The 12,262-nt window shown below is 40.5% G+C and overlaps 1 protein-coding gene across 1 annotated transcript in view; it reads left to right on the top strand.

Annotated features, from left to right (window-relative positions):
- LOC104271960 (mineralocorticoid receptor) overlaps positions 1-12,262 on the top strand; it is a gene marked incomplete at its 5' end in the record, with an annotated part of 90,263 nt that overhangs the window by 25,870 nt on the left and 52,131 nt on the right. The window contains one exon of the mRNA XM_009866810.1: positions 9,608-9,724. Coding sequence (XP_009865112.1) covers positions 9,608-9,724 — 117 coding nt within the window. The remainder of the gene's footprint in view (positions 1-9,607; positions 9,725-12,262) is intronic.

The raw sequence follows: 12,262 nt of genomic DNA, 5'->3' as shown, positions 1-12,262 counted from the left end.
TGCCTTATCAGATTTTTAGCATGGGAAAACAGAAGCAGGCTTCATGCATGCAACATGATCTCTTGCAAATCTATCATACGTATTACTCTGCAGATAACAGCATGTAGAGACTTCACAATTAGGTTTCAGTTCAAATTTAAACCAAAATGAAAATTTGGAAAGTTGCTGTGGAAGAAAATGCTGTACAATATTAGATGCGTGATTTCGTCAAAACAGCATCCTCTAAAGCTCAAATTCTCACTCTTTGTATTACTGTATCCGTTCTAATCTCAAATCAAAAGCAATTGAACTGAAAACTAATTTCAAAACAGAAACAAAATTATTCACCTCAGTAACAGGATTATTTTGGAGTTTGTAGATATTTTTCCCTGGTTTTCCTCCTAATCAGATTTCCAATGCTACGTGTCTTCACTGAATCAGAAATGCTTTGCAAAGGTCAGATACTTTTCCTGTTCCTTTTCTGAGATATCTAGTGTCATTCAGCATCTCTTTGATTGCATGAAAAGGGAATTACCTTGTAGTCAGTCCATGTGGCCATGTTTCTACTTCCAACACGTGGAGCCGAAAGCTTTCATAGCTCCTCTGGGTTTCAGGAAGGCCCAGCTGTCCTTTGCAACTGACTGTTATGTGGCTGGTTGGTACGAACTCTGCCTCGTTTGTGGAAAGGACAGCAGGAGCCCTGGGGATGGTTCCAGTACCAGTTTGGAACCTGTCTTGTGTTGGTGGCTCAGTCCCTCTGGATACCGGCATGGCTGGAGCTAAGTGCACAAGCTTAGAGAGCATTTCAAAGTTCTGCAGTGTGTTTTAAGCATGACAGAAGAAAATGTGCATAGTGTACCTCAGATATGAGATGTTATATGTATGTTTTCTTGCTCGCTTGTCTCACTGTTGTTACCAAATTTCATCCCTGCTGGATGGTTTCTCCTGCAGAAAATAGTAGCCTCTTCTGGGCTACATCCCATGCTCCCTTGCCAAATTTCCTCTCTCTCCTTGATCCCTCTCATCGGTGCCCTTTCAGTCTGCTTAAAATAGTGAGTGAGAACCATTTTTATAACTTCTCGTCTCCTTTGCCAGGATCACCAGACCATACCAATTGTTTTTGTTGACCTGGTCTCCGCTCAGTGTGAAAGCAAGTCTCCTGGGAAGGTCAAGGAGAAGGAGACAGTGTCAAAATTGGCAGAGCATTGGAGCCTACACTACTAGATATGTGTAGGGACTGCATAACAGTCTGTTAGTTTCAACGCTTTCACGTATAAAACATCAAGGGACACAGCTCTCCCTGCTCTGCTTCCAGAGAAAAAGGGAATCAGCTTCTGTAGTCACCATTGCAGGAGGCACTGGTAGTTCATCTGTGCTGTCAGACTTTGGCTTTCTGGAGGAAACAAGTGTGGTAGTTAATGTGCAGAGCATTAAGTCATTGTCCATGACGTAATCACCGCCTAAGGACAACCTTCAGGTCTCTCTTTGGGTGACAAGTAAGGATCGGTAGCGTATTTCAAATGAGGCAGAGGAAGAAGGTTGGGCCAACACTCTGGATTTGACAATGGTTTTTGTCAACACTGTTTAGTTATGTTATAATTAAGTAGAAGTTAAACACAAGGTTTAAAGCACATAGAAAATTTAGAAAAATACTGTTGTAGATGTTCATAGAGTGTCCTCGCTTTTTGAGCACAAACTGGCGTGCCTGTGCTTTTAAAAGAGCACTAGCTGGGTTTTGTAGACCCTGCACAAAATTGTGCTGTTGAGGCCATGTTTTTACCTATGTCTCAGGTAGTTTTAATATATTTGGCTGGGGAATATGAAATGAGCTGTAGCTATACCTTTGCAGTATAACTGTACCCTATGAAATCACCGGTTACTGGCTGCATGGAGGAAGTAATATATTTAGAAGGTAAATGAGAAGAATGAAATAAGAGTTGTGGAACAGAAGAGAGGTGAAAGACTGAAAATAAAAGGTAGGTAAAGGAGAAGGTTAGGAAATAAATTTAATTGGAGGAAAGAAAAAGGAGGGGGGAGTGAAAAGTAAGGAGACTTACAAAAATATCGTTAAAATGGTAGATAAATTAATCCAGTAATGTAGAAGGGTAGAGAAACTGAAAGATGTCTTGGGATCTAGGAGCAGCAGAAGGTAATTGAGAATGAGAGGCAGGCAGGAAATATCCCAGATGTGGTGAATATTTTGCCAAAATCAAAGCAAGCTTCAATTAAGTCTCTATCATAAGGGAGCTAAAGCTCTAAATTCTTGCTTCAGAGAAGAATTTAGACTATACCTATGTTATAGGCACATTCTGTAATAAGGTTAATAATAGATCAATATTGTCATCTTGAGCGACTGGCAGATACAGCTTTTGTCTGCAGCCGAAAAGCATGTTTTCTGGCAACGATACAGTCAGAAAAGATGTGGAGTAATGGGAGAGGTAGACCCCAAAGTCACACTGAATTTTGGAAGACCCTGAGATTCCATGTCTAAAATACAAACCCTGAACATCGCCACATGAAATGAAGGGGCAATATTCATATCTAAGTTCTGTACGTTGAACATGGTATTTGTAAGCTTATCCTGCATTACACATAAATCACAGAATCACAGCATCTTAGCGTTAGTAGTCAAGTTTATTAGTTTACTGGTGGTCAGACCAGACTGGTTTAAACAGAGTTGAGGAAGTTAATTATCAAATGTCTCAGGTGAGTCTAGCAATAAGTAACTAGTTACGGAGAGAGGGCTACAGCCTTTTTGAACATGGTATTTGTAAGCTTATCCTGCATTACACATAAATCACAGAATCACAGCATCTTAGCGTTAGTAGTCAAGTTTATTAGTTTACTGGTGGTCAGACCAGACTGGTTTAAACAGAGTTGAGGAAGTTAATTATCAAATGTCTCAGGTGAGTCTAGCAATAAGTAACTAGTTACGGAGAGAGGGCTACAGCCTTTGGAGCTGTGGCGGGGGGACGGGTCCTGCCGTTGCATGCGGATGGCCGGCTGGGAGGGACTGCCCTAATCTGTTTCCCAGGTTGTTCGAACCAGTTCAAGAGCAGTAAAACAAGGTTATGTAATTGACATGTGATGTAGCCTAAAATAGTGACTGCAAACATAGGCTGCTGTTGCTGGGCAGTTGTCAACTGCTTTAAAAAAAAAAAAAAAGAGCTCTCCACTGTGTAACAAATGGACCTTTTAAATGAAAACGCAGTTCTGATTTCCATTGAATGGGAGGCATTTTCCTTTCTTTCTAATTGCAACAAATAGAGGCTCTGTGAAAAAGTCAAATTAGTAAAGAGATTCATCATACTTACTGTGCTGATTTGTTTGAGAGCACCTACCTACTGCACATGGTGAAATAAAAACCTCAGGTAAATGCAGCTTGTTTCTTGACGGCGTGATACAGGTCCTGTCAAACAGAAAATCCTTTCCTGTATGGAGAAAATCATTGTGACAAGTCTTAGCAGTAATTTTGTTTATAAGCTGGCCATTAAAAGGTAGAAATAGTTTATTTTTATTAATTAAAAGAGCTCATATGGATTACAGAGCTAACATCCGTTACACAAAATCCATGAAGGTTTTAGAGCTGGCTGAAAGGAACACATCACATAGCTCAGTGAGCACAAACGCAAGGTTAGGATGTGCAGATTATGTGATTTCTTGCTGCAGGAGGCAAAGCCCTTCGTTAGGGCTATACCAGAAATCAGAAAAACCTGGTGTTCTGTTTGCTGGTCAGCCGTTCTCAAGGAAAGAGGCCTCCCTTAGAAAATCTTGATGATTTTCTGCAGCGTATTTTCCTTGTCTTTCCTTCAGCAGGGAAAGTCTGTAGCCCAGGCCAGAAGCGTTGCAGGGGCTGGGCTTGGGCTGTCTGACAGGCTGGTGGGTAAAGGGAAGGGACAGAGTTGAGCAGTAAATAACATTTATGGAGTTGGGGGGAACTTAGTGTAGAATTACAGTAAGATGAGTGATTATACTGGCAAATACTGATAGGAGCAGCAGGAGGAGCTTTAGAGGAGTTCCCTGCACTAATAGTGTGTAACACCTATACACATCGCCTCGAGCAGGTCAATACATACTCCAAGCCATAAGGCTTGTACACATATTCTTGTTATCGTGGAAATAATCTTCACACTTGGGAAACGGAGGGAAATCTAAGCCTTTATTTCAGCCCAGAAGCAGCGAAAGATTCCTCAAGCCCTAGAAGAAGGTTTGGCTGCTCTGGCAGCCTGCCAGGCTAAGACAACTTTGCCCACAATTCTGTGAGTCAAAGTATTAATTCTTATTGTGGAGGAAGAAGGGAAGTTTGGGCTTTTTACAAGCGTTTTGATGTGCTTCAGCAAGATGCTATTTTAAAAGTTGAGCATTTTTTTAAACTACTTCTGCTTTGTTTGGTCCTTAGCTGACACTCCTGTTTTCTCACTTTCCCATCCTTTTGCAAGGCTTCCTCAATCACGTCTCTGTCTTGAGACCCAAAGCGCTCTCCAGTTTCAAACATCGTACCCAGAGCAGCTTCTGAACTTCTCCCCTACTTTTCCCTGGAGATATTGCATTGGGTGTGTAGCTTTAGCAGAGGGAAAAAGAGAGTTGGCTGCCCAGGTAAAAAGCGAGAAGGAGCACGTGAAAGGCAGCGGTGCCGCAGGAGGGAAGCTGGGCGTTAGTGACACACAAGCAAGTGTGAGTCAACAGCCTAATGCCGTTGCCGAAAGCCAGATGTGGTCCAGGATTGCGTTAGCAGGGCCGTGTTGTGCGAGATGCAGGAAGTAACCATTTCATTGGGCTTAGGGATGGTGAAACGCAGGTGAAAAATGCATCCGGTTTTGGGTGCTCGGTTTTATGGAGGAGAAGAAGAGGAATGACAACAGATTCAGGGTACGTCACCTATGAGGAGAGATTGAGAGAACTAGATTTGTTTAGTCGAGCAAAGAGATGGGGAACATAAATCTTTTGATAGGTATGAGATTGTTGTAAGAAAGTGGCAATCTAGTACTCTGTATGTCTTAGGGGGAGCGCTGACATCTCCTGCACAATATTGCCATTTAGGTTAAATGCAAAGTGAAGAATTACAGCTTCAAGACTAGCTCATCACTAGCCTAATCGCATGGCGTGTTGGGAAGTTGCAGAATACCTTTCCTCAGCACATTTAAAGATAAATTTAGAGAAAGGGAAAAAAAATACCACAAATGTGAACTGTTTAGCTCGTCTTCTCATGCTTCCATGAGTAGGCTTGAATTAAACAGTCTCTGGATCCTCTTCCAGCACTACGCTTTTTTTTTCCCTTACAAAATTTAACATTTGATCATAGTAGTTGCTATTTTAACGAGAGAACAGAAATGTAGAAGACTCATTAATGATTTGCAATTCCTGACTTGGCTTTCGAAAAAACTGGGTTAAAAAATATTTTTCAGGAGGAAGATGAAACATGGAATATTTCAGAAATTTCTATAATTTTCTAATCTTGTCTGAGACAATAACAGAAATTTTACTGACAAGAAATACCTGTAGTCCGTTACTGTTGTGCGCTTACATGTCTGGAAGCACTGCAGCCCCTTGAAGAGTGCAGCAGCGCTCTGCACACATACGTGAGCTTATCTTTGGTTTTGGGACCAGGGACTCAGTTGTTGTGCTGGAGTTTTAAAATGGGAAAAGGCACAACTAATGCCGCAGCCTCATTTTGGCACTAATTCATAGGCTAAGAAAGAAGAGCTTTTTTTCCCCTCCCCTCCTTTTACTGCTGAATTTTGCTTATTAGGAAAAATGTAGTAAGAGGGAAGACTGAATTTCATGAATACATCTTTTTGTTTTCTTTTCTAAGCCTACAAAAGCAGGGAATTAAAGAGTCTTTGCAGGTGAGAGAGCTGGAAACATTAAAGTATTTTCGTGCTTGCGTTTGGATGTGTTCTGTGGTGTGTAGTGACACAATAACCTGGAAAGCGCAAACTCCAATGTTCCTCTAGCTCTGCCTTGAATAGGACACATCTCTCTTTCTTATTAGTGTGTAACCGTGTAGTACGTATTATTTATTTTGAGCAGGAAATTTTCCTGGCATCTTTTGTAATTCTGTATTTTAGATAGAACAGGAATTAGCTCATATAAGTACGTTTAATGGTGGCCTATGTAAAAATTCCTTTCATCTTAATACATAGAGCATGTAGGAGCTGGGAATTTGATATCTGCTCTGTCACTTTCCAGCCCACTTGTGCGTGATTAAGTTGGACAAAGAGAACAACTGGATTAAGATAAACACAAACTACACAGGCAAATTGATATGTGCCCAGAAAAAGTTGGGGATCTAGCATGACAAAAACATCAGCCTCTTTGCAGGATGGTCTCCTGTCACCTCATTGAGATCCCGAATTGCCTGGGAGGTCTTGAGAGAGCTGCATCAGTTTTGGGAGTTTTTGATTTGATTCTGAGGTTGAGGGGCATGAGTGAGGGTCATGCTACACAGATGGAAGATACGGATTCATTATGAATGTGTTTGCATTATTAACTTACTTTAGAAAATTAGTTTTATTTGAAATGTACCATATTTGATTGTGTGGAAAACTGAAGACATTTTTTTCATCATAGTTGGTAAACTTTTTGACTGAAAAATGGTTTGTTATTATTTCATAGCTGCTCTTTATGTAGAGGGTTTGTCTGGATGATGATCCATTCTGGTTTTTAAGGGGTTTCAAGTTACTTCCATTAAAGTAAGCTTTACGATTACTGTGGTTATTTAATTTTGGCGGGGTTTTGTAGAAATTAAAAAAAAAAATTAAAAGACAACATTTTATTTTGTCAAGAGTTTTGCCTTGCTTACTATAAAAAGTACTTTCGGATTTTGTACCATACACTAGTATTCAGTGATGCGTGATTTGAAAATTGATGAACCTTTACTAAGTTATCTGAAATACAAGTTTTCTGAAATTATTTGATTTGGAGTGGATAGGCCAGAAAGCAATAATTGCAGACTACCTAAACCATTTGAAGGGTGACTTAGCATTCTGCTGTTGTGGGAATATTTCTTATGAAGTCACAGTGTGACGGTGATTGACTCAAATAAACGTTTCCACAGTATTTAAGAATGTGACCCAAGTAATTATCCTGGAGTACTTAAATGTTAGCCTCTTTTTATTAAACTCATTAGCTTTTGAAAGCAGTAGTGAAAAATGTTGACTTAACAGGTGTACAATTTCGTAGAGCAGACTGCCTTCAGGGTAATTCTGCGATGGGGTTCATTTTGCAGCATTAGAGCTGACTTGTCATATTAATAGCCTGCACCCGCCTGTGGAAGCCTAAAAATGGTATTGCAGTACTCGGTGATGTACAAAGGACATTGTATGAGCACTGAGTATGACTATACTTGCATTCCTTGCAGAAAACAACCATTTTTTCCACTCTCCCCACACAAAAACGTAGCATGCCAGTATTTTGTAAAGGCATATGAACTATCCTTATACTGTAGGTGATTCTTTTAAACCCTTTGGTATTCTACTTTCATTTTGCTTTCATGCTGTCCCCGTAGTATTTCTTTAGGAGATGTGCCCAAACAGTAGAGCAAAAATGCAAAGAGGAGTTAAATTGACTTTTCTCTTGTGTTTCTGATGTTTGTATACGTCACGTCATAAAATAAACATTGCGTGATAAGCAGGTTTTCATTTTGTGATTAGCTGAGAATTTTATCTTTTTGTTGTTTAGCAGGCCTACTTAAAGACCAACTGATAGATACTGGTGCTGTCACTGTGTTGTACAACTTGATTTTATGCCTGACGTAACTTCATGAGCTCGTAGTCATGAATTGTTTTGCCTAAGTTTTATTGTTTTTCATCTGTGTCACAGTGCTAGGTAAGGTCCCTTACTAAAGACCCTTAATTTGCCTATCTACTTACTGTTCAGACTTCTGAAGTGTTATCTACATGATGATACCTTTGTGATATTACAGTAACACCTTGCTTACTCAAATAAGATCAGTTCTCTTTGTGGGAGATGCTCAGTGAAGAAACTGAAGAAATGGCCCAAACTTCACTGTCTAAGTAGATAGCGTTGGGTAAGTCAGAGATAGAAAATGATTTCTCTGAAGTTTTAATGCAAGTTCCTCAAAGAGCCCAAACCAGAAGCCGGGTCTTCTGTGTCCCGTGAGTGTTCTCTTAGTCTTTCCCAGAGGAAGCCTGTGTGTTTTGTGGAAAACATCTTGACAAAAGTATTTTAGAGCTCTTCTCCTACAGCACTTCTGTGCCCTTACCAAGCCTGCATTTTTACTCCTGCTCACGTTGGCCTCCCAAGAGTTTCAGCGCAGCTTTGGAGCCCTGCCTCGACTTCCCCTCCTCACCGACGGCTGGGCCTCGCTTTGGCCATGGGTGTCAACTTCAGTGTTATTTGTACAGCTCTTGGGTTTCTCCACATCTCTCCTGTTTCATTTGTGACCTGCTTAGGAGTCTCTCTGCTTAGTTTCTGGTTGGTGTTAACTGCCATCTGCAATCGAATTATTTTTTTTTTCACATTTCAGACATCTTTGTTACAAACATGAGTTTAGTTTGCAGAGTCATGAGATTTTTAGCTCATGTCTAAAATGCCTGTCCATACGATTCAGTAATTCTTACAGTGCCTGCTACATAAGCCTGCAGCAAGCTGTTGTATTTGATACAGGACTGGCTTCTTGAACTTCATGTGCTGGAAATCCAGGAGCTTGCCTTACAGTCTGTTGTACTTCTGTGCGCCGCGTTCACTCTTTTTATCCTTCCTCTGTGTTGCTTTTTGTCGCGTCTCCCGCAAACTGTTTGTTCTGGCCGCCCCAGATCCCTGTGTGCTACATCTGGATCAAGGCAGCTAAAATAGTCTTCTCCACTCGCTTCTCCTGTCACGCTGCTCCAACCCCTCGTGGCTTCCTTTATTCTCCCACATCAAATTCAAGCACCTTTGAAAAGCCCACGTGATAGTGCCCTCGTCTGATATACTGCATCCATTTGCTCTACCTCTGTTCCTCCCACGAAGCAAAAAGCCTTTAGAGTCTCCAAGTTGTTAACTGCCAGCCTGTTTCCCCGGTTGCCATGTATTTCCCTTCTGCTAAATGTTGTGTGTTAAATACCTGCTGTCTCTTCAGGAGCACTTCTGTGGGGCTTTACAGACTGAAATAATACGATTGTGATTGCAGCCTGTTTTGGTAAACCCTTTGGAAAACTTTTGCTGTGTAGAAGGTGTCCGATTAAATCAGAAATGGAGTGAACTGGTTGGGGAGTGAAGCATATTGGGAAAGTTAACCTCTACTTTGGGTTCCCACTTTAGATTGTGAACTTTTTTAGAATAAGAAGTTTTATACCCCTGATTTTGTACCATACTTGACTGTTTTCAGGCTGCTGTGTGGTACAGCACATGTAAGAAGATCAGAAAAAACTCAAATAAATCGTTTGATTTTTGTAAAAAGAAAAATTCTAGTCCTGCCTAGAAAAAAGTTGATGAGATCTCTCTTGGGACTGGCATGCCAAATCTCTTTCCCAAACTGAACAGAAAAGATGCCCAGGACAAGTCACCAAGATTATGGGGAAGGCCAAAGAATGGGATTGGGAATGCCCGCAGAACAACAAAGAAGAAAAATGGGGCTTATGTAAGTACATCCTCTAATAACACATTTTGGTTTTGGTTCATTCAGGACAACACAATTACCTGTGTGCAGGGAGGAACGACTGCATAATTGATAAGATTCGGAGGAAGAACTGCCCAGCCTGTCGATTACAGAAATGTCTGCAAGCAGGGATGAATTTAGGAGGTAAGCAGAATGTTAATAGTTTGGTCTCTTAATTTGATTAGGCAAAACCGTTGAAAGCGTGCAGCCTTTTTATAGTTTTGGCAGCTGCATAATCTCGAAAGTTTAAGGTGGAATTATCTTGGAGAAGTGCTTAATAGCTAATAAACTCTATTGTCATTCTAAATTGGGTTTTGGAGATATGTATTTTATGGCTCAGAAAAAAGAAAAGTGGGTGTTTTATGATGACAGTAATTTTAGCGGAATTTCATACAGCTGGAAGTGTTAAGGTTTCAAGTATTGCGTGCTTTTTTGGAGGGGGGTGATGAGCATTCTCTTGAATACAGAAACATGTTTTACAGCATCATGAAAGCAACTGCACACATAGTGAAACGTCTCAACTTTTTTTGTTGCTTATTCAATGTTTATATTTATTCATTTCAGTGGATGTTTGGATATATTACTTCCTCATTCATATACCAACAACAAAAAGGCAAAAGCTTTTTTTAATAATTATCAGAAGTACTTTGAAAACAGTATGATAACAGAACTTATAATAGTATTTTTCTGTGGTTTTAATTCTTCAGTTGTGTTTTCTACACAATTCTAACAGTGCTTTGGAGAGCATCTTGTTTCAAGTTGTCACCTGAGCAAATTGTGTGACAAATCACTTTTTCCCACCACTCTGAGGTTTATTGTGTTGTCTGTGAACAGTGGTTCTGATACTGCTGCAGGTCCTTTCCCTGATGCACAGGGCGACCCTTCCCTTAGGAGTGTTTTCACTGTTCGGGAGAACTATAACACAGTCTCCTTAATTCCTCCAAATCATTTCCTATCTCACAATTTGCTTTTTATCCCTGTGGACCTATTCTCCTAGTAGCTTAGTTTAGTTCTACAGACAGATTTAGCTGCTTGTCTCTAGGTTATATGCAAAATCCTGATTTCTACTTGCTGCCTGCTACCTTTTTCTACCTCCCAGACTTCTTTTTCTGTCTTGTCTCCTGGCAGAAGTACTGAAGCAAGCTGCTCCTTAATTTTGAGAAGAGTAGCTCTGTTAAGGGCTCTTTCAACCCCTTTCCCAGCATTGGATGTGCCAGCAGAGCTCTTGCAAGCTCGCCTGTCTGGACAGGCCCGTGTGCTTAGCACTGGCAAAATACAGGGCTGCCACCCGACTTGATAACCCTTTGGAAAAGCAACCCGGGACACTTTGTCTGCAATGTCATGAGTTCATCCCTGGGATTTCCTGGTGTGTTTCAAAGGACGTATTCACGCAGTATCTGAAAAACAAGAGAGGGAATAAACTTTTTTGGAGGAGGTTGCTTTTTTTCTTTATATTAATATCAGCTGGAATGCTGTAAATGTGGAATTTCTTGAAAAGATAAGTTCCCTTGTGTTAGAACTTGGTAGTGTGCTAGAAATCATAATTAGTGACCTGCATCTGATGTCCTAGAAGGCCAAGTTTGCCTCTGCAGTGTACAGCTGGCGTGTGGTTGAGCTTCACAGTTTTGGTGATTTTCTTCACGTGAAGAAACTAAGGTGAAATTCTCATTCCTCGTTTGATCCCTTTATGCCACATAAAGGAGCTAAAATGGCATAAAAAGGTCCTTCCATCACTGCCATGAATGAGGGAATGACTCTGGGTGTCAGTGCAATATGGTCGCTCAGACTTAATTTTGGGAACTTCTGGTTTCTGATACAGTGGAAATAATCACAAAAAAGGGGGTGGAAATGGCGAGATATTAGTGCATATTCAAAACCACTGTAAATCATAGAAATCTCCAAGGTTTGGTATTAAATAACATTTTTCATAATTAGCTGGAATATGAACAGTTCATGTTATTATGAAGACACATCATAGCTTTTATTTTTACGTGTTCAGCCTAGTTTTGCCAAGAATATATATTACTCCAATAAAAATGGATTTTTACCTGTTTCTAATTTAGATTTGTAGTTGCAAGTATTTCATTAAGCACTGTGATCGGTAAGGAGGTAGAGGAAAATGAATTTATAAATGCAATTTAGTTTAAGTCCTATATGCAGCGTAGTATTCTCTGTAGCTGAGTCACACTGCACAGTGCTGTGCTCTTTGTGCGGTCGATCTAATTTAAGCTCTCACCCTCCAAATGGAAGCAAAGGTAAACAGATAAACCAAACTATATCAGAGGTGCCTGAGAAAGGGAATCAGTTGATACGCAAAAGGGTCGTAAGCATAGCTCAGGGCTGAAATGGGCGCAAGTTACTGAAGCCATAGACATGTCTTTTCCACCTGTACGTAATTATAATGTTTTATCCCCTCATTAAAAAACAAAACCAAACAAATAAATAAAAAAAAACAAACCAGAAAACCACCACAAGCCCCAGCTGATCTAGAAGAAATGTTACCTTGGGGAACAAGTTGTTGTCTCCCCTGGGCTGGAAAAGAACTTGACTGTCCTTTGCAGCTCCCCCCATCTACAGAGAAGCATGAAAGACCTCAGGCTGCCACCCAGCTCTCTCGGTTGCTGCTGCAGTAGGAGGTTTATAAAGCAAATTTTGTAGTTTGAAAGTTTATGATTGTATTCC

Source organism: Apaloderma vittatum, unplaced genomic scaffold, assembly GCF_000703405.1.
Source record: "Apaloderma vittatum isolate BGI_N311 unplaced genomic scaffold, ASM70340v1 scaffold24533, whole genome shotgun sequence".
Lineage (NCBI taxonomy): Eukaryota > Metazoa > Chordata > Aves > Trogoniformes > Trogonidae > Apaloderma > Apaloderma vittatum.
This window is presented reverse-complemented; position numbering and strand designations above follow the sequence as displayed.